This window comes from Centroberyx affinis, unplaced genomic scaffold, assembly GCF_046629955.1.
Source record: "Centroberyx affinis isolate AG114_WGS23_722 - 3 ecotype Tasmania unplaced genomic scaffold, CSIRO-AGI_Caff_v1 ptg000452l_1, whole genome shotgun sequence".
Taxonomy (NCBI): Eukaryota; Metazoa; Chordata; class Actinopteri; order Beryciformes; family Berycidae; genus Centroberyx; species Centroberyx affinis.
Genome location: NW_027279113.1, coordinates 53,888 through 75,114, shown reverse-complemented (window position 1 = coordinate 75,114; position 21,227 = coordinate 53,888). Strand labels below are relative to the sequence as shown.

The 21,227-nt window shown below is 40.5% G+C and overlaps 1 protein-coding gene and 1 pseudogene across 1 annotated transcript; one reads left to right on the top strand and one right to left on the bottom strand.

Moving 5' to 3' along the window:
• The first annotated feature begins 7,656 nt into the window (after positions 1-7,656).
• LOC139642284 (gastrula zinc finger protein XlCGF57.1-like) lies at positions 7,657-9,571 on the top strand (annotated as a pseudogene).
• A 2,267-nt stretch (positions 9,572-11,838) lies between these two features.
• LOC139642283 (zinc finger protein OZF-like) lies at positions 11,839-20,973 on the bottom strand. The gene is made up of 3 exons (XM_071517049.1): positions 20,781-20,973; positions 17,523-18,788; positions 11,839-11,894 (listed from the first exon to the last, which is right to left on the bottom strand). Exons 1-3 carry the CDS (start codon positions 20,971-20,973, stop codon positions 11,839-11,841), a joined length of 1,515 nt encoding a protein of 504 aa, XP_071373150.1.
• Positions 20,974-21,227: the final 254 nt, after the last annotated feature.

Below are 21,227 nucleotides of genomic sequence, written 5' to 3'. Positions count from 1 at the left end.
TCACATGTCTGCTTGTAATGTTTGTTATTTCAAAAATGCCAATAAAATGATTAATCATAAAAAAGGTCCATAACTCATCTTTATCTTTCTTTGAAATTCTTTATTTTCAAATTAATTTACTGAGCACTTGGATAAATCAGATATTTTACTTTACTGCATTTAATAGCTGCAACTGTGTTTTAGTTGTAAATGCTTTGGTGTTTTGAAAGTTTATAAACACTGGAGTTGTAAAACATACATGCATTTTTAGTTATGGTGATTCAAGAAAATTCCAAATGGCATATTTTTCATCTACCAGTAGTCACACTCCTTAAGAACAAATGTACATAGCCCACATTGGGCTTGTCAAAAAGATTTGGGGCTTTAAATACACACACACACACACATTTCTTTTTTTTTTTAACCAAGCAAATGTTCAAATGGTATGACTTCATATGCATCATACTGTGTCATTTCTTGACTACCTGCTTAGTGTGAGAGATTGCATCTCATTTCCTTTGAGAGCTTGCTGAAGAGAGGCTTGTGAGATGTCAAGGCAATATGCATGCACTGGTTGAGATGCCAGTCTGTGAGTCTATTGCGCTTCTTGTCCTTAATTAGATTCATCATTGAAAACCCTGACTCGCATATGTAGGTTGATCCGAACATTGTCAAAATGTATATAGCGAGTCTATTACAGTTTGGATACTGATGGACAGAGTGTGCCCAAAACACACACAGTCTCTCCTCCCTGAACTTGGCTTTCAGGACATCGTTGGTCTGCAGCTGGACCATTTCCAGCTGGAATGGGCCCTCGTCGATTGCAGGTAGAACAGCCTTTGCTTCCGCTGGACAGCCCTGACGTTGGGTAAGTTGTCACAACAACACACCCGGTGCAGAGTATCACGCAGTGTGGGGAAGTGTAGTTTTTTCCCCCTATGCCAGCCGGGAATAGGTCCACGTTTACCCGAAAAGCATTCACCTTTTCAAACAGCTCTCCCACGTTCGCATCCCCACCTTGGAGTTGCAGGTTGAGTTGGTTCAGGTGATTGGTGATGTCAGATAGAAACGCGACATGGGCCATGGACTCATGATCTTGCATGAACTTGGACAGCTCCTCCGCTTTGTTCGATTTCTGACTGGAATGAAATTCTGCTACTTCTTTCCGCAGTGCATAGAATCGCTGTAGAACTCTCCGCCTACTCAACCGCCGTACATCATTATGCTGCAGTAGGTCCGAGTATTGGGCCTCCTGCTCCTGTAGCAACATTTTGAAAAGCCGGTGCTGTAGGCTTGAGGTTGAGCGAATGTGATTCACAATTTACTTGACTGTGTCCATCGTTGCTTTCATTTCACCGGACAGTTTGGCACATAACACAGTCTGATGAATGATGCAGTGTAGAGAGTTGACTGTCGGGTGTTCTGCTATGAGACGTGATGCAAAGCCCCTCTCTCGTCCTATCATAGATGGCCCACCGTCAGTTACTAGGAGGTTGATTTTACCCAGCTCCAGCGAATTATTTTGACCGATGCTACTTTCGTCCCGACAGTGAGGGGCAAAAGTAGCACTGCGCAGCTTCTTTTTTTCGGTCTGATGACGTTTGATGTATTGATCCGTGGGACTAAATTATTGTTTGTATTGGTAGGGCACATGTGAAGGTTGTCCACATTAAAATATTGTAACTCTAGGTGATGCAATATTTTTGTAATGAGGAAAAAACCAAAAAGTGCTACGATCACCCCGGATCTCCCCTACTAGGAAGCTTTCTGGATACAGCTCCAGATTTAGCCCAAAAAGCAACGTCCGTTGATGGTTGGTGATTGGCCGATCACAATGTTAAAACATCAGAATTGCCCCTAGAAAACCTGATCGGTACGTCCCTATCTTAAGACCTTTGCCTAGAAAATAGTTTTCTTCTGGAGGGCAGAATCATTTTCATTTTTGAAATATTGACTAATGAATTTTGGGTTGCCACAATCCACAATGAATATAGTATTTTGGAATGAAACATTGAAAACCAGCAAAACATCTCACCAGAACTGGGGAAGAGGATAATCTGAGAGTTTTCCTGGTTCTGATTGTGGTGGTGGTGGTTTATCCATGCTGTCCTGCCAGTCCTGGAGGACCCTCCGGTGCCCTTGCCTAGCCTCTGCCCGTGCCCCCATCAGGACCCTGCACCGAGGGCACAGGGGGCTCCAGCCCCAACCCCTCCAGAACCCGCTCTTTGAACCAGGCCAGCACTACTTCCCGAGGCAGCTCATCTCCCAGACAGACTCTGTATCAGAGTAATGGAACGACACTTCCCAGAGATATTATGTGATGAAGAAAATCTCCACAGTGTTGTTAAGACCTGTTGAATCTGTGATGTAACACCATGTCACATATTTGGGTTTTTTTTTTTTACGGCCAATTACATTGTTATTTAAGAAATGGATATGGCATACTACAGTGCTTTGAGCCCATGAATTAGTTGAGATGTAAATATCAGGAGATTCCTCTTGTTCTTTTTTTTATTATTATGTATCTTAGTAATGTGGGTGATGTGCATCTGCAGGTGCCAGGGTGAGTCATTGCAGTCCATCAGGAAGGGGCTCCTCGGGGCTCTCAACTTGCACACAGAGCCACGGCTGCCTGTTGGTGGGCTGACCAGTATCAGAGAGCAATGGAAAGACACCTTCAGTGGCATTTCTAACACAGCCAAGGACACTACAGGTAGGTGAGACCCAGCATAAAGAAAACATGTGCAACGCTTATTAGCTATTCCAAATCAAATCTAATTAAAAATATAAATATTACAGTTTGACTACACTTGAAATATTCTTCTTTTACTGTGCTGAGTGGTTTTGTTCAATGTCCACCTAGTTCCTGCACTGTCTGGCTACTCTGTGACACCTGGTGCTGTAAACAGTACATATCTCTTCTAATACCTGACAGATCTGGGCTGGGACAGCTGGGTGATCTATCCTGAGAGTCTCACCTTTGTCCAGTGTGCATCCTGCAACCCTCTACTGGCAGTGAACACTTTGCGCTGTCCATCATACCCCCCCAATGTCCAGGAAACCCCTCACAGGTACAGTTCTTAGAGATTTGAAAATAGTGGAATTAGTTTCTAAACAGCACATAGTTTATTTGGTCTGTTATGTTATGTTAAGCCTCTCATCACCATTATGCTGCCAACATACATGAAGTAAATGAACAACCAAAGGAACTCTCCAACATTAGTTAAAGAGAAATGAATGCAGTGTGGTATCAGAAATATGTTGCCTACGGCAACAAATCACACAAACAGAGAATACTCAAAATGATATAGCTGTGGCCCTGTGGAAAATGAGTGCAGTATGACAATTAATACCCATGTGATTTGTAATTAGTTGAATTTACTGTGTGTATGGAGGGTTGGATTTACTTTTTTATGTACTTTTTTCTAATCTTGAATTCATTATTATTTTTATTTATTTTTTTATTTGAATGAAATAAACTTTAAACATGACTAAAATTGTACTCAAATATTTTACATGAATCTAATGTTAATATGAGTTTATGTAATCTAATAAATGTGATTTGTTTACTTTTGTCTAATCTCAGCTGCAGTGGTAAAGCTTTTTTTTACTTTCTATATTTTGTATTTAACAGTCCCTTTTACTGCATGCAACTTCATATCTTTTTGTTCAATCTTGTTGGACAAACTTACTAAGACCCAGAATTGTAGGTGTTGAAAAATCTACTGTATGATTATGTTAACCCCAATGACCATAGAACTAAAAACTTTAAATATTTATCTCAAGTTCCATTTCCTTGTGTATTCGACAGCATTGGACCTGAGAATCAAAGTAATTTTTCTCAGAGAACTAAGAACGTTGCAAAGATGGTAGAACACTGTCGAGTCTGCAGCTGTTAAAATCACCAACAATAAACAGTGGAGCGTCGGGGTATTTAGCTAGCATGGCGTTAGCACTGTCAGCTATCAGTTCTGCTGCTACCTTGATGTTAGCGCTTGGTGGAACATATACACAACCCATAACTACAGTGGGAAATTCCCTTGGGAGATGAAAGGGACGCAGGGATAATAATAATAATAATAATAATAATAATAATAATAATAATAATCTTTATTTGTATAGCACCTTTCATACAAGAAATGCAGCTCAAAGTGCTTTACAACAAAGAAATTACATGCATGAAAATAGACATAGAATGAGCATAACATAAGATGGAAAATAAAACCCACTGAATAATAATGAAAATAAAGTTAAGAAATAGAGTACATAGAATGCAGAAAATCAAGTAAAATACAACATTTTAAAAGAAGTGCAGCAGTACATTAGTGCGAAGCAAGTGCAAAAAACAAAAAAAAAAGAGTTTAAGGCCTGTATCAGGAAAGTCAGAGCTAATTAAAGGCTAAAGTGAAGAGATAAGTTTTTAGCTTTCTTTTAAAAATATTTAGTGAGCTAGCTTCCCTGATATCTATAGGTAGTGTGTTCCATAGCTTTGGGGCGTAACTGACAAAGGCTGCATCCCAGATTTTCTTTCGGCTGTTGCTGGGAACCTCCAATAAACCAGCAGCAGATGATCGCAGTGTTCTTGAAGGCAAGTAGTGAACAAGGGAGTTAGCAATGTAGCTTGGTCCTTGCCCATTAAGGGCTTTGTATATAAAGAGGAGGACCTTAAAATCAATTCTAAATGTTACAGGAAGCCAGTGTAGAGCTGCTAAAACTGGACTAATGTGCTCTCTCCTCTTGGTTCTGGTTAATAGCCGAGCTGCAGAGTTTTGAATGAGCTGAAGTCTCTCAGTGGTTTTTTTTGGGAGACCAGTAAAAAGTGCGTTACAGTAATCGAGTCGGCTTGAAATAAAGGCATGAATCAGTTTTTCAGCATCTTTTTGATTTATAAATGGTCGTACTTTAGCTATGTTTCTAAGGTGGAAAAATGATATTTTCGTCACCTTGTTAATGTGGGACTTGAAGCTTAGATCTGAATCTAGGATAACACCAAGACTTGTAACCTCAGATTTAATCCAGGGAGTCAATGTTCCCAGAGTATTAAACAGCATTTCCCTTTTTGTTTTAGGGCCGACTAGTAGGACTTCAGTTTTGTCCTCGTTTAACTTTAAAAAAAATTTGCTCATTCATTTATTTATTGCCAAAAGACAGGTAGTAATGGAGTTTATAGCTGTAGCATCATTTGGTTCAGCAGAGATGTACAGTTGCGTGTCATCTGCATAACTATGGAAACATACATTGTGCTCTCTAATGATGTCACCAAGTGGCAGCATGTATAGTAAAAATAATAATGGACCAAGGCAGCTCCCTTGTGCAACCCCAAAACAGATGTCATGTTTCTCAGACACATGATCTCCAAGACTGACGTAAAACTTTTTCCCTTTGATGTATGTTTTGAACCAGTTTAACACACAGTCAGAAAGACCAACCAACTTTTCAAGACGATTGATTAAGATATCATGGTCAATCGTATCAAACGCTGCACTTAGGTCTAAGAGGACAAGAATTGAGACCTTATTTTCATCAGAGTTTAGTCTGAGGTCGCTGATTATTTTAGTAAGAGCAGTTTCAGTGCTGTGGTATGTTCTAAAGCCAGATTGAAATTCCTCCAGGATATTATTAACTTTAAGAAAGGAGTTTATTTGCACTGAAACTACCTTTTCAAGTATCTTACTAATGAATGGAAGGTTGGATATCGGCCTATAGTTGGTCAGTGCATTACCATCTAGGTTGGGTTTCTTTAGTAAGGGTTTTACAACAGCTGTTTTGAAGGCATCTGGGAAGATGCCTGTTTGAAGGGATGTATTTATAATCTTCAGGACATGATTTGAAACACTATCGAACACCCACTTAAAAAATGCTGTAGGTACAGGGTCAATACATGAGGTGGAGGAGTTACACTCGGTGACAGTCTTGCAAAGCTCAGTTAATGTAATACAAGTGAATTTTCCCATGGTTACATCTTTTTTACAGGGTTTGCTGAGGTCATCTGTGTTTACATCAACAGCAATGCTGGTTCTAATTGAAGTTATTTTGTTATTGAAGAACAATGCAAGTTCTTCACAATTTGATGCAGAGAACTGCAGATGGGTGGGGGCAGTGTTGAGTAGCTGGTCAATAGTGGAGAATAATATTCTAGAGTTTCCAGCATTCTCTGTAATAATCTTGGAAAAGTAATCCTTTCTTGCTAGACGTATTGCTTTGTTATAGACAGTCATGGCTTCTTTGTATATATTACAGTGAACTGTGAGCCTGGTTTTCCTCCATTTTCTTTCAGCTGCTCGACAGATTCTCTTAATCTCATTAACACTGTTATTGTTTAACCATGGGGAGATTCTGTCAGTCGACTTCTTTTTAACCTTTAGTGGAGCAACAGTATTTAAAGCAGATGACAAGGTATTGTTGACATTTTCAACCATGTCATTTAAAGAGCAGTCAATGCTGTATGACTCAAATGATTTCATAATATTAGAGAACTTTGCTTCAGCCTTGCAATCTAGGAATCTCTTTTGAACCAAAAATTCCCTTTTAGTCTTTGTTAATATTAGGCTGGCATCAAAAAACACACAGTGATGGTCAGAAATAGGTGATTCTAATACTGAAACATTGTCAATGTTTAACCCTGTTGTTATTACCAAGTCTAGAATGTTACCATGCTGATGAGTGGCTTCATTTACATGTTGGGTAAGTTCAAAGATGTCCAGTAAATTCACAAGCTCCATAGCTTTGGAGTCATTCTTTTTGTTGATATGAATATTCAGGTCTCCATGCAGGATTAATCTATCATATCTAGTGATACCAAGTGAGATCAGCTCTGAGAATTCCTGCAGAAACAGCCATGAATATCTTGGTGGCCGATACAATGTAATGATGAGCACTGATAATTCTGCTTTGAGCTCAAGAGCAAGATATTCGAATGATGTAAATTCACCCAGGTCAATGTCATTACACACAAACTGTGTAGAAAAAATGGCTGCAATCCCTCCTCCTTTCCTGTTCTGTCTGACAGACTGATACAAATTATAGTTTGGAGGACAAGCCTCTATCAGTGTTGCTACACCAGTAGTGCTGTTTAGCCAGGTCTCAACTAAAAACATTAAATGCAAATTCCTTTCAATTATCAGATCATTAACCAAAAAGGATTTGTTAGCCAATGATCTGACATTAAAAAGAGCTAATTTCAGCTGTAGGGATTCTGTGACAGGAAAGAATAGCAAAAAGTCTAAGATAAGTATGCATGAAGTATATCATTCTTTCTTTAGTGTGTATCTGTTCAGAGTGGAAAACTACTGAATCCTTCATGCAACTTGTTTACCAGATCTTACTGCTCCGGTCCTGTCTCCAGATGAAGACAGTCAAGGACACAGGACTGATAAGACAGCACACCCTCCCTACACACTCCTTGACTCCATTTTTTCTGCTTCTCTATTCAGAGAGCAAAAAACCTGCCACCAGCTTGTATCTCTGTTCTCTCCGTGCACGTATACAGTTATTCAACTACAAGAGAACTGGAACTCAGCCTGTTTATTGATAACCCTGAGTGATTTCCTTGATCCAAATCTACAACAGACTATTTTATGTGGTGTTTATGTTTTAACAGAGGAAGAAGAAGAAACAAGAAGGAGAAGAAGAAGCTCTCTCTTATGGACTCAGATCAGTTCCTGTCACTGTGTGAAAATGTCTAAAGTCCAAAAGCTGAGAGCTTTGGTGAAGCAGCGACTAACTGCGGCTGATGAAGAGATATTTGGGCTGTTTGAAAGAACGATAGCAGAGTACGAGGAGGAAGCTTCTGGTTTAAAAGAGGAGAACGACCGACAACGAAAGCTGCTGGATGCTGTTTTAAATCCTGAAGTGCGCTTACACAGAGCAGGTTGGTGACATTTAAATGTTATTTTCACATTGCAATTTGTTGAGCAGATGGGAAGGAATCCAACCTCGGAGTGATGAAGGCATGGATTAGACATTCCGCATCAGCAAATTGGAGGTACGGACGGATCTGGCTACGCTTCGGAGGTGAAAAAAAGCCAACTGTGGTTTTGTTTATGTGGGGTTCAAATGAAAGTGCAGGATGCAGGACGACTCTGAGGTTCTTTACTTGCAGGAAAGGTGTGACTGTCATATTATCAATAGAGAGGCAGAGGTTGCGGGTTGTATGTGTGTGTCTGTATGTGGACTTGGAGCCGATGAGGATTATTATTATTTATTGTTTTGTCGGAGTTTAGTTTCAAAAAGCTGCTGTGCATCCAGGATTTGATATGCTGCAGACAGTTGAGTGTTGCCATTGTAGCTGAAATGTCAGGTGTGGTATGGATGTATATTTGAGTATTGTCAGCATACAGGTGGTAGTTTAGGCTGTGGTTGTGCATAATTTGTCTTCCTTAATGTGTGTGTGTCTGTATTTCAGTCTTACCTCCAGACGTCCAGCATTTGTTGGTCAGTAAAGAAGAGGTTCCCCCTGAGCAGCAGGACTGGAGCCCCAGTCTGGACCAGGAGGACCCAGAGACCCCACACATGAAAGAGGAACAGGAGGAACTCTGGACCGGTCAGGAGGGAGAGCGGCTTCAAGGGCCGGAGGCCGATATCACAGAGTTCCCGTTCACTCCTGTCCCTGTGAAGAGTGAAGATGATGAAGAGAAACCTCAGTCCTCACAGCTTCATCAAAGCCAAACTGAGGAGAACAGAGAGGCAGAGCCTCTAGCCAGCAGCTCAACTGAACAGATGAAAACAGAAGCTGATGGAGAGGACTGTGGAGTATCAGAACCAGCCAGGAACTTAGATCCAGCTAGTCATTTACAAGCAACTAGTGATGGCAACACTTCACACTCTTCTGAACCTGAGACTGAAGACAGTGATGATTATGAGAAGGAGACTAGGGAACCTCAGTCAGGTTTAGACTCACTGAAAAACAATGAAGTCCTTATAAGTCATAAGAGATCTTATACTGGAGAGAAACCTTTTAGTTGCTCAGATTGTGGTAAAAGATTTGACTGCAAGGGGAGTCTGCAGAGACACATGAGAGTCCACACAGGAGAGAAACCATTTAGTTGCTCAGTTTGTGGTAAAATATTCAGCCAGAGTGGAACATTAAGATCACACATGAGAATTCATACAGGGGAGAAACCATTTAGTTGCCCAGACTGTGCTAAAAGTTTTCATTGTAAAGGACACTTGAAGACACACATGAGAGTCCACACTGGGGAGAAACCATTTAGTTGCTCAGTTTGTGGTAAAATATTCAGCCAGAGTGGAACATTAAGATCACACATGAGAATTCATACAGGAGAGAAACCATTTAGTTGCCCAGACTGTGGAAAAAGTTTTGGTCATAAATTAAACTTGAAGACACACATGAGAGTCCACACAGGAGAGAAACCATTTAGTTGCTCAGACTGTGGAAAAAGTTTTGGTCGTAAAGTAACCTTGAAGAGACACATGAGAATTCATACAGGGGAAAAAACCTTTCAGCTGTTCAGTTTGTAAAAAAACATTCACCCACAGAGGAGAACTGGTTTTGCACATGAGAGTCCATACTTGGGAGAAACTCTACAGTTGTAGTGTTTGTTGGAGAAGTTTTGGCAAGGCTGGGCAATAATTCAATGTTATCATTTATTGTTTTTCAGTAGAATCATATTGTGATGTGATTGTGCAAGCTTTTGTGATACACAGTTCTATTCTAAATTAATGACAAAATGTATATAATTAGTCTCTCAAAATCAGATCTGAAACAAATTAATGAATATTATTTGAAAATTACGTATTCTTTTATCTTACTTTATATTACCACACATTTCAATGAGTGTGTGGCTGATTTTGCTGAATTGGTGTGATCTGTCGGTCTTCTCCTACACAGCTGTCACTAAGACCGTCTGTCAGGTGTGCAGAAGCTTTCTTTATTCTCTTTTATATGTTTGATGTTGAAATGATTTTGATATTTTGTCGATTTCTATGGGCGTTTTGTCTCTTGATTTGTCTTCATGACATTAAAAAGAGTAACAAGGTGTAAGATAGACACCGGACTCCTGTACTGCTCACCAGCTCCAGTTTCCCCTCGCTCAATGGTCTTCATCATCTTCATCACACAATTGTTGTGGAGGCATGTGAGAGCAAACGTGTGAAATAATATTTTGTGACATTCACTGATAAAAGTTGTGTTGTGTCTGTTGGGAGGGGGAAAACTGACACAGTGAGTATAGCAGAGCTCCACAACTCTGTTCAGACAGACATCAGATCAGATGAGACACAAAGACTGAAAACCATCAGTTGTTCAGTTGGTAGTGGTATACATGTCAAGTCAAGTCAAGTCAAGTCAGTTTATTTGTAAAGCACATTTAAAAACAACCAGAGTTGACCAAAGTGCTGTACAGCATGTGAGTAAAAACAGCATAAAAATATATAACAGACAGACAATAATATCGAGAACAGAAGATAAAGACGTGCATGATACGCAGAACATTATAAAAGAATTCAAAGCATGTACGGTAACAGCAAATGAGTTAAAACAGCCAAAAAAATAAATAAATAAATAAAAATAAATGAAAATAACAGACAGACAATAACCCCGAACAGAAGATAGAAAAGGTGCGCATGATACACAAAGTGATTTTAATAAGATTCAAAGGCCAGGGAGAAAAGGTAAGTCTTTAGTCTCGCCTTAAAAGTGTCCAAGGAAGGGGTGGACCAATGAAGGGCAGGCTATTCCATAGTTTTGGGGCAGCAGCCGAAAAAGCACGGTCACCCTTTTGCTTCAACCGGGTTCGCGGGACAGTGAGAAGCATCTGGTCAGAGGATCTAAGTGATCTAGAAGTGGAATGGGGGCACAGGAGGTCAGAGATGTAGGGTGGTGCCAGTCCATTCAGGGCTTTAAAAACAAATAATGAAACTTTAAAATCAATTCTGAATTTGACTGGAAGCCAATGAAGGGAGGCCAGTATAGGTGTGATGTGGTCCCGCTTACGGGTACCAGTCAGGAATCTAGCGGCGGCATTCTGGACTAGCTGCAGCCGGGAGAGGGAGGAGCTAGCAGCTCCTGTATACAGTGAGTTGCAGTAGTCCAGCCGTGAAGAAATGAGAGCATGAATGACTTTCTCCAGATCATGGGCAGAGAGAAAGGACTTGATTTTTGCTAGCCGTCTGAGTTGGAAGAAGCTTCCCTTTACAACAGAGTTGATCTGCCTGTCGAATTTGAGGGCAGAGTCGAACAACACACCAAGGTTTTTTACGTGTGGTTTAGTGAAGGAAGATAGTGGTCCAAGGGATGTACAGATGTCATTGCTGTTTTCGGGAGGGCAGAATAGAACGATCTCAGTTTTATTGTCATTTAACATAAGAGCATTTTTGGACATCCAGGATTTGATCTCTTCAAGGCAGTCGAACAGGGGTTTCAGGGAGCGTGTTCTATTTGGTTTTAGTGGGAGGTACAGCTGGGTATCGTCAGCGTAAATGGAGACAGTTTGAACACACACACACACACTCATGCATGCAGCCAGGTTCATTCACCAGTCTCTGTAGTGTGGTGATGTGATCTAAAAGTAGATCACATTGGCAGTATTTTACACTCAAAAAGGTTTTGTCCTCGCACACTGTCTCACTCCTCGTTAGTATAGGGGTGAGTATCCCCGTCTGTCAGGAGGGGGCCAGTCACGATTGCATGTCACACCCACTATTTTATTTACATTGTAAAATATCCCTCTACTTAACCTGTTTTTCAAGCTTTTAAAAATCGAATAATGCCCTACTGATTATTCTTCCTTATGTTAATGGTTTATATGCGTGTTGTATGGTTGCTTCTAGTTACATGCAATATACACTCACCGAACACTTTATTAGGAACACTAACTAATAATGGTCAAATGGTCAAAGTCACTGAGATCCCATTTTTTCCCCATTCTGATGCTTGATGTGAACATGAACTGAAGCTGCTGACCTGTATCTGCATGATCTTATGCATTGCACTGCTGCCACATGACTGCCAATTTTAAACCCACCCACACAGATCAGGCGATTCTTTTATGGTAATTCAGCCAATTGGTGCACTATTACGTTAGCATAGGGATGTTTAGGACATCAGTCCATGATGAATATTAATTGAAACCAAAAAGGAATATAGAGAATAAACCATTTTTCAGAAGGTGACCATGGAGAGATGAGATCAGTCACAGCTATTGTCTGGACTATAGGCTTCTCCAGCCAAGCAAAGACGCCAATGGGTCACTATATTGTACAGTAATGTGGAAATAATAACATCACACATATCGGATCATAATGTTAGACTACTCGCGTGTGATCAATCAATAATGGCTCACAAGATATAGCTGTGCGTAATGATACAGTGGCTGCTGTGGTGCTGTTATTAAGCAGAGAACGAGTCTGATTTTTCTGGCCCATGATGATGGTTGGCTTTTATGTCCAAACCAGGTTAACAGGTGTGCATGCAATAAACATGGACAATGTCAGACTCCTTCTCTGCTTACTAACAGCCACTGTATCGTTTCACACATCCATTACACAGCTCTATATATAGTGATCTCTATACAGTAGCTTGATTAATCACACGTGAGTAGGTCTAATTTATGATCCGATATGTGCATTTTATCAAGTATTTTTTTGTATTGTTTCTATTAACTCTGAGATTTTAAATTTCAATGTCTCACTCTGGACATGCTATGGTCTCATCCTTCCATGACTTTATCCAAACATTTGGGCTTTAAATACCTGCGTTTTAAAATGAGGATTGTATATACATTGTTTGCAATTTCCCCCCCTGCAATATACAATTTACGTGTGTGTGTAAAAGCACATTGCCAAAAGGATTTAATGGACAGAGCATAAATGTATAAATATTTGACATAACAAAAGACAAAACAGATTTTATGTATGTCCTCTATGGACTGCCGTAGTTATGAAAGACTGTTTGTCTTTAAAGTAAAGTAGAATCTATTGGTAAACATACATTGCAAATAGACACAACAAATAACAAATAACAGCAGCCACTGTACCTTGTTGCCCATAATTCTCTGTGTGCCCTGGCATGCATTAAGAGATAAAGACACTTGTTGGGAAAACCTACTGGAGCAGCTGCATGCATTCTGATCTAATTCAATCACTTCAACTGATCACAGGTAAAGGCAAAGTAGCTTTATGACAGTAAGTTGTATCTGACCCCTCCTACAGGAGCGGTCAGATACAGTTAGTTTGTGCAGTTAGGAAAAGTGATTCAGTTTTAGTATTTTCATTCATTTTCAACCTTTTTATTTTTCTTGGATTTTGAGGTTTACCATTTATGAATGAATACAAAAAATCATTGATTTTCAATTATAATTACTATTATTTTCCACAATTTAGAAGACACAAAGTTTAAAAGGGTGTGTAGACTTACAAGATCCACAGTATTTGTTGTTTCAGAGATGTGTGTGTGTGTGTGTGTGTGTGTGTGTGTTGCATATGAATGTAATAAATCCTAGAGTCCTACATTACTACTTTCCCGTCAACATGGCCTGGCCCAGGCATCAAAGATGTAAGCCAGCCATGCAACAGGGACGAATCCTGCACTATGATTGGTCGAGCTCACAGTTTTATGAATGACAACATCCAGATCATAACTGGGACTGAGGCAGGCTGGGTGGAGAGGTGGAGGAGGGGGGCAGAGGCTGGAGTCTGAGCAGAGGAGGGAGGGATGGAGGCTGCAGTCTGGACAGAGGATGGAGTGATGATGGATGGATCTAAAATAAAGGGACAAAATAAACATAAATAGTCTGTTATGAACCCACAGCATCCACAGCACATTCATAAATGGAAAGCTTAATGATGAGTTGCTAGTGGTGCAAATGATTCAAATGCCACAAAAGTGAAATTCCATACCATGTTGCGATGATGTTGATCCCCGCTGAGAGGCCCAGGATGGGACCAGATCAAGCAGCTGTGGTGGGACAGGCACAGGGACTTTTCCCAGGGCTAAAGACAAAAAAACACATGAAACCTCACAGGACTAAGAATGACTTTGACACTGAATAACACCATAATATAAACCATCAAGTGTATTTACCTTGGTGAGGAGAAGCAGCAGGTCCAGTTGGTCCAAAGGCTGTGGATGATGACTTGCTTCTCACTATGTAAGAAACAGAAACTGTTCATGTCCTATTCACTACAACCTGTACATACTGCATGTAACTAGAAGCAACCATACAACACGTCCCACCATTGTCTTAACCTGCAATCCTGTCTCAGTCAATATAAACTGTTGCCACATAATAATTAATTTCTCTTAAATGATTTGACTCAAAAGTTAAATCATAAACTATCTCAGAGGTTCATAAAGCTCGGGGTGGACGATTCAAATTTTTATTTGGTTTCGATTCCGACTCGGACTCCTTGTAATGGAATTGATGGAATCGATTCTAAATCAATTCCTATTTCAAATGAAAATCAACACAAAAATGTAAGTTTTATGCCGGTCACCATTCAATCATTGAGCCTTGAATTTCTCCCTCCCCTCTCCCCACTTGTTGTGAAATGGATCAGACCAAGGCAATCGAACACAGATTAGTATAGATAGGCCTAAATCACAATTAATTAATTACAAATTTGTTTAAATTAAACAGTTTCTTTGATTCCAGAGTTTGGAGTTGAGATTGCAACAGGAGTCGACTCCAATTCTGTTTATTTGTAGAATTGATTCTCAGAATCGAGAATCGACTCTGTTAGAGACAGTTTTGTTTTTGTTTTCAGGACCAATGACGCCACCTATGGGTGAAAGGTTGGCAAAAGAATATAGGAGCAGATAGCTTGTGGCGCCCCAGGCAATTAATTGAATCAGGTGTGCAAGCAGTAGCTGGAAGACGGCGTCAAGACACAGTTCTCAACCGCAATACAAAAAGTACTAGAATATAAACGAAACAAGTGTAAAGAAAGGAGTAGTTAAAGAAAGAGGAATGTTTTATTTGAGTTTTGCTCCTTTGATTAAATTTGACTTTTAAAGGCCTGTTTTGCTTTTATGAATGTATTTGAGTTCTACTTTGTTCAGAACAAGCCAGGCCAAGCCAACAAGAACACATCAAGACCAACAAACTGTGAGGGGGAGCTCCGGTACCAAAGTAACACAGACCTTTTCTGAAAGCACACAGGAGCAGAAGTGACGTGATGAAGTCAGTGTGTGTTTCTCTGACAGCTATCACTACAGCAACAGTGCTGCCTTTCCAAAGTTATTGAAGGAAAACTGATTTGTCATGCGTTCAGTTAAAATACAGAACTGGGAGGCTTTTTCGAATTATGTTTTATTCTTTCAAATATCAATATCCAACTTTATGTGGATTTCTTAACAATTTTACTGTCTCAATGTCAGAATTGTAGAGCAAATGGAGGGTTAGGCCTACCTGCGTGTTGAAACTTTATGGCGTATAGTGGCTATAGTTGCAGATAACAGAAGCTACGACAGACTCTTTTGGAGTCAACTCTCCATCCCTAAGAGCAGCACATAAACCATTAACTTAAGGAAGAATATTCAATAGGGCATTATTAGATTTTAAAAAGTTTAAAAAACATGTTAAGTAGAGGGATAATTACCATGTGCAACATAAAATAGTGGGTGTGACAGGCAATCTCACATTTCCTAAAATCTTCTTTGTCAATCCAATAAAATATGAAATATAGGTTTCAAATTCAATTTCAAGTTCTATCCAACTGCATGCCACACCTTGAGAGAGAGTTTCAACACACATGCAAAGAAAGGACTCATGGTTCATGGAATTATTAGAGATTTATTTGACCCACCAACCTGGAGGATTTGAGGCCTGGGTGGAGGCAGCAGCTGAGGCCGGAGGTGATGAGGGGGCCGGGGGAGAGACTCTGCTCTGCTGTTTCAGCAGCTACTGCTACATCCTGCTGCAGCTGCAGCTGCTGCATCATCAAAGGTGAGTCGCCTCACAACATTTGGCCATGATGACATCAATATTAGAGCAAATGGAGTCCTATATAAACAGTGTATTTGTTTGCATTATGCAACTTAAATGCAAGTTTTGCTAATGGAAAAAAACTGTTAAGTTGTATTATCATTGGGAATATTCTGGGTTTGTTTGGTGTCACATCTTTCTATTTTCACTGACTTATCTTCGTCATCTTGTCTGAATCATTCAAAACTCCTACAGGATGAAATAAGGTTGTTGCCGCCCGGTTTCAAACAAGAGGCCTTTCACATGTGAGGAGAACATGATAACCACCACACTACAGAAACCGCTGAATGAACCTGGCTGCATGCATGTGTGTGTGTGTGTGTGTTCAAACTGTCTCCATGTATACCACTGCCAACTGAACTTGTGGTTTTCAGTCTTTGTGTCTCATCTGATCTGACATCTGTCTGAATAGGGTTGTGGAGCTCTGCTATACTCACTGTCTCAGTTTTCGTAGTGTAGTGCAGTGATTCTCAACCTTTTTCATATCAAGGACCCTAATTTAGTCCACATTAGGGCCACGGACCCCCATCTGATGAGATTTCATCTCTCAAACCCAAATCTGAGAATATTTTTATTGTCAGATATGATTTTGTCCAGAATTCCATGACTATCTGTATTGTAGGTAAAGAGATAACAGTGAAACTATGATCAAAACAGTAATTCTTCTACATTCTCTAATTGTGTTAACTTCTTATAAATGAAATAATGAAGTGAACAATTCGTCAATTTGCTGGGGACCCCCTGGAACCCCCTCAAGGACCCCTGGTGGTCCCCGGACCCCACATTGAGAACCACTGGTATAATGGTTATCATCTCCATGAGCACACTGAATTAAACATGACAAGAATTCCATTTCAATATTAAAATCAATTCTACATGACTGAATGAGTTGTTAGCTACAAAGGTACAAATTGAGTTTCACAAGGTTCTTGCAATAGAGGCTTTAATTCATAATCAAGTAAAAGTTAAACATTTGCTTCACCCTTGTCAGAGGGTATAATATCAAAATTATTTCAACATCAACATATAAAAGAGAATAAAGAAAGCTTCTGCACACCTGACAGACGGTCTTAGTGACGACTGTGTAGGAGAAGGCCGACAGATCACAATAGAGAAAAATCAGCCACACACTGTCTGAACGTCACTTCAATGTATTCATAAGGAGGCAACGTTTCTGTCAAGGAGCTTCATCAGGCATCGACACCTGATGGTGTTTTTCTGGAGAAATATATAACAATATTGATGTTCATCTCATTGAAATGTGTAGCAATATAAAGTAAGATAAAAAAAAAATGTAATTATCAAATAATCATTTATATTTTTCAGATCTCATTTTGAGAGACTTTAATTATTTGTGTTTTATCATTCATTTAGAATGGAACTGTGTATCACAATAACTTGAACAATCATATCACAATATGATTCTACGAAAAACAATAAATGATAACATTGAATTATTGCCCAGCCTGATATTAAGTGACCTGAAACTGAGTGAAATGAAAGTGGCATGGGAATGTCAGTTTATTGTACTGTTACTGCTGAACAATTCAGCTCAACCAGCAGCTGTGCAGCTTCACCTGCTGCTGCTCTCACCAGAACACTTATGCTGTTTGACATGTGAACGCTGGAGAAAACAAACACTACAACTGTAGGGTTTCTCCCCAGTATGGACTCTCATATGCAAAACCATTTGTCCTCTGCGGGTGAATGTTTTTTTACAAACTGAACAGCTGAAAGGTTTTTCCCCTGTATGAATTTTCATGTGTGTCTTCAAGTTTACTTTACGACCAAAACTTTTTCCACAGTCTGAGCAACTAAATGGTTTCTCCCCAGTGTGGACTCTCGTGTGTCTCTTCAAGTGTTGTTTATAATGAAAACGTTTATCACAGTCTGAGCAACTAAATGGTTTCTCCCCTGTGTGGACTCTCATGTGTGTGTTCAAGTTTACTTTATGACCAAAACTTTTTCCACAGTCTGAGCAACTAAATGGTTTCTCCCCTGTGTGGACTCTCATGTGTGTGTTCAAGTTTACTTTATGACCAAATCTTTTACCACAGTCTGAGCAACTAAATGGTTTCTCCCCTGTGTGGACTCTCATGTGTGTCTTCAAGTGTCCTTTACGACGAAAACTTCTATCACAGTCTGAGCAACTAAATGGTTTCTCCCCTGTATGAATTCTCATGTGTGACCTTAATGTTCTACTCTGGCTGAATATTTTACCACAAACTGAGCAACTAAATGGTTTGTCCCCTGTGTGGACTCTCATGTGTCTCTGCAGACTTCCCTTGCGGTCAAATCTTTTACCACAATCTGAGCAACTAAAAGGTTTCTCCCCAGTATAAGATCTCTTATGACTTATAAGGACTTCATTGTTTTTCAGTGAGTCTAAACCTGACTGAGGTTCCCTAGTCTCCTTCTCATAATCATCACTGTCTTCAGTCTCAGGTTCAGAAGAGTGTGAAGTGTTGCCATCACTAGTTGCTTGTAAATGACTAGCTGGATCTAAGTTCCTGGCTGGTTCTGATACTCCACAGTCCTCTCCATCAGCTTCTGTTTTCATCTGTTCAGTTGAGCTGCTGGCTAGAGGCTCTGCCTCTCTGTTCTCCTCAGTTTGGCTTTGATGAAGCTGTGAGGACTGAGGTTTCTCTTCATCATCTTCACTCTTCACAGGGACAGGGGTGAACGGGAACTCGGTGATATCGGCCTCCTCCGGCCCTTGAAGCCGCTCTCCCTCCTGACCGGTCCAGAGTTCTTCCTGTTCCTCTTTCATGTGTGGGGTCTCTGGGTCCTCCTGGTCCAGACTGGGGCTCCAGTCCTGCTGCTCAGGGGGAACCTCTTCTTTACTGACCAACAGCTGCTGGACTTCTGGAGGTAAGACTGAAATACAGACACACACACATTAAGGAAGACAAATTATGCACAACCACAGCCTAAACTACCACCTGTATGCTGACAATACTCAAATATACATCCATACCACACCTGACATTTCAGCTACAATGGAAACACTCAACTGTCTGCAGCATATCAAATCCTGGATGCACAGCAGCTTTTTGAAACTAAACTCCGACAAAACCGAAATAATCCTCATCGGCTCCAAGTCCACATACAGACACACACATACAGCCCGCAACCTCTGCCTCTCTATTGATAATATGACAGTCACACCTTTCCTGCAAGTAAAGAACCTCAGAGTCATCCTGCATCCTGCACTTTCATTTGAACCCCACATAAACAAAACCACAGTTGGCTTTTTTTCACCTCCGAAGCGTAGCCAGATCCGCCCGTACCTCCAATTTGCTGATGCGGAATGTCTAATCCATGCCTTCATCACTCCGAGGTTGGATTCCTTCCCATCTGCTCAACAAATTGCAACAAGTCCAAAACTCTGCAGCTCCTGACATCCACCTCCACCCGGCACCACATCACTCCAATCCTCAGAGAGCTCCGCTGGCTTCCTGTATGTTACAGGAGAACCTACAAAGTGATGCTCCTCACCTTCAAGGCCCTGCACCGCTCCACTCCGGACTACATATCACAACTCGTCTCTCCCTACTGTCCTTCTTGTTCTCCTCCGTCCTCTAGCTCTCCTCGACACAAGGCTCCGCTCCCTGGGAGACAGAGCCTTTTCTTCTGCTGTCCCTCGCATCTGGAACAAGCTCCCTCCCTCAGTCAGAGCATCGGACAATGTTGATTCTTTGAAATCACTTCTCAAGACTCACCTTTTTAGAGAAGCATTTCATTTAGGATGGTATTGTTAGTTTGAAGTATACTTAAACTGTTTTTAATGCTGTTAAATGCTGTTGGCAGATAAGTCCAAGGTCCAAAGTCTCAGCCGCTACTCAGGTTACAAAATCCACGTCAACTGGCCTCATGGTGGCGCTATAGCAAGCAACTTTACGTTCTGGCCTATAACTTCTGAACCGTATGGGCCACAATCAAAATTCCACTTTCCCTGGATTCCTTGGTTCATTCTGCATCCATCCATATAGGCCCCGCCCACTCCACCTAACTAGATTTTCCGCCATTTTGAATTTTGTTCAAAACTGTTTTTTCGCTACTCCTACAAATTTTGTCCAATCTTCACCAATTTTCACTCACAGCATGTCTGGACTGTCCTGCACAAAAGTTATCGAGCAGTTTTTTGATAGTCCATACCATTTTGCTACAACTGGCTTTCAAAATTTGTAGGCAAGGCCTAATATACAAAAATTGCCCTAAGTCAGGAAGTTGTTGGCCTACCTTAAACAAATTTGGTACATATGTGCACAGGTCAACTCTGAGGTAGCATGCGACATTTGGTGGTATTGTAACCATAGTTGACCATAGTTAAAATACTCTAAGGCTCTAAATAGCCTATAGCTTGGACAGTCTCATTACTTGGCCCTATTTTTTTGTGCTCCCTCCACTGCCCCCCAGTGGACTCAGTAGCCTAATGGTTAATGAATAGGTCTACCATGCAAAAGATAGTGGGTTCAAATCCTGTGAGTAACGCTGTCTCCTCACACCACTAAGCTTGTGATAATTAAGCATAATGTCTTAAGTTCCTAATTTTTGGACAAATGACCATATGAAAAGATGAACTTGACAGAAGTCACGGGCCAACACAAAAGCCGGTGTTAGACTGCATGTCCGAACTTCACAACATGTGTGCTTGGAACCCTCAATCGCTGCTTGTGGCTATATTTATTATTATTATTATTATTATTAAACCCATGATTGTATTTTAACCTAAGCTTGTTACCATTACTTCATAATGTTAGTGAGATCAATGATGCTAACTTTGCAGTTGCTCACAACAGAAATATCATACAATGTGTATGAGTAATGTGAAAATAACATTTAAATGTCACCAACCTGCTCTGTGTAAGCGCACTTCAGGATTTAAAACAGCATCCAGCAGCTTTCGTTGTCGGTCGTTCTCCTCTTTTAAACCAGAAGCTTCCTCCTCATAGTCTGCTATCGTTCTTTCAAACAGCCCAAATATCTCTTCAGCAGCCGCAGTTAGTCGCTGCTTCACCAAAGCTCTCAGCTGTTGGACTTTAGACATTTTCACACAGTGACAGGAACTGATCTGAGTCCATAAGAGAGACTTTCTTCTCCTTCTTATTGTTCTTCTTCCTCTCAGAACTAAACTGAGCCTCAGCTACAGTTTATATATTCTTCTTCTTGTCGTTAGCCACTGAAACACAGAAATGCAATTCACTTTGCGGGTGTTTCTCCCCTTTGTCAGTTATACAGGGCTCCAGACTAACTTTTTCAACTGGTGGCGCAATCACAAAATTTGGTGGCGCAACATTTTGC

What these genes read in the sequence shown, in the direction of transcription:
- LOC139642283 (XM_071517049.1), bottom strand. Translation starts at nt 20,973, where the DNA reads ATGTCTAAAGTCCAACAGCTGAGAGCTTTGGTGAAGCAGCGACTAACT. An exon ending in AGTGCGCTTACACAGAGCAG is followed by an intron (nt 18,789 to 20,780) that starts GTTGGTGACATT and finishes TCTTACCTCCAG; the next exon opens with AAGTCCAGCAGCTGTTGGTC. An exon ending in ACATGTCAAACAGCATAAGT is followed by an intron (nt 11,895 to 17,522) that starts GTTCTGGTGAGA and finishes ACAGGTCAGCAG; the next exon opens with CTTCAGTTCATGTTCACATC.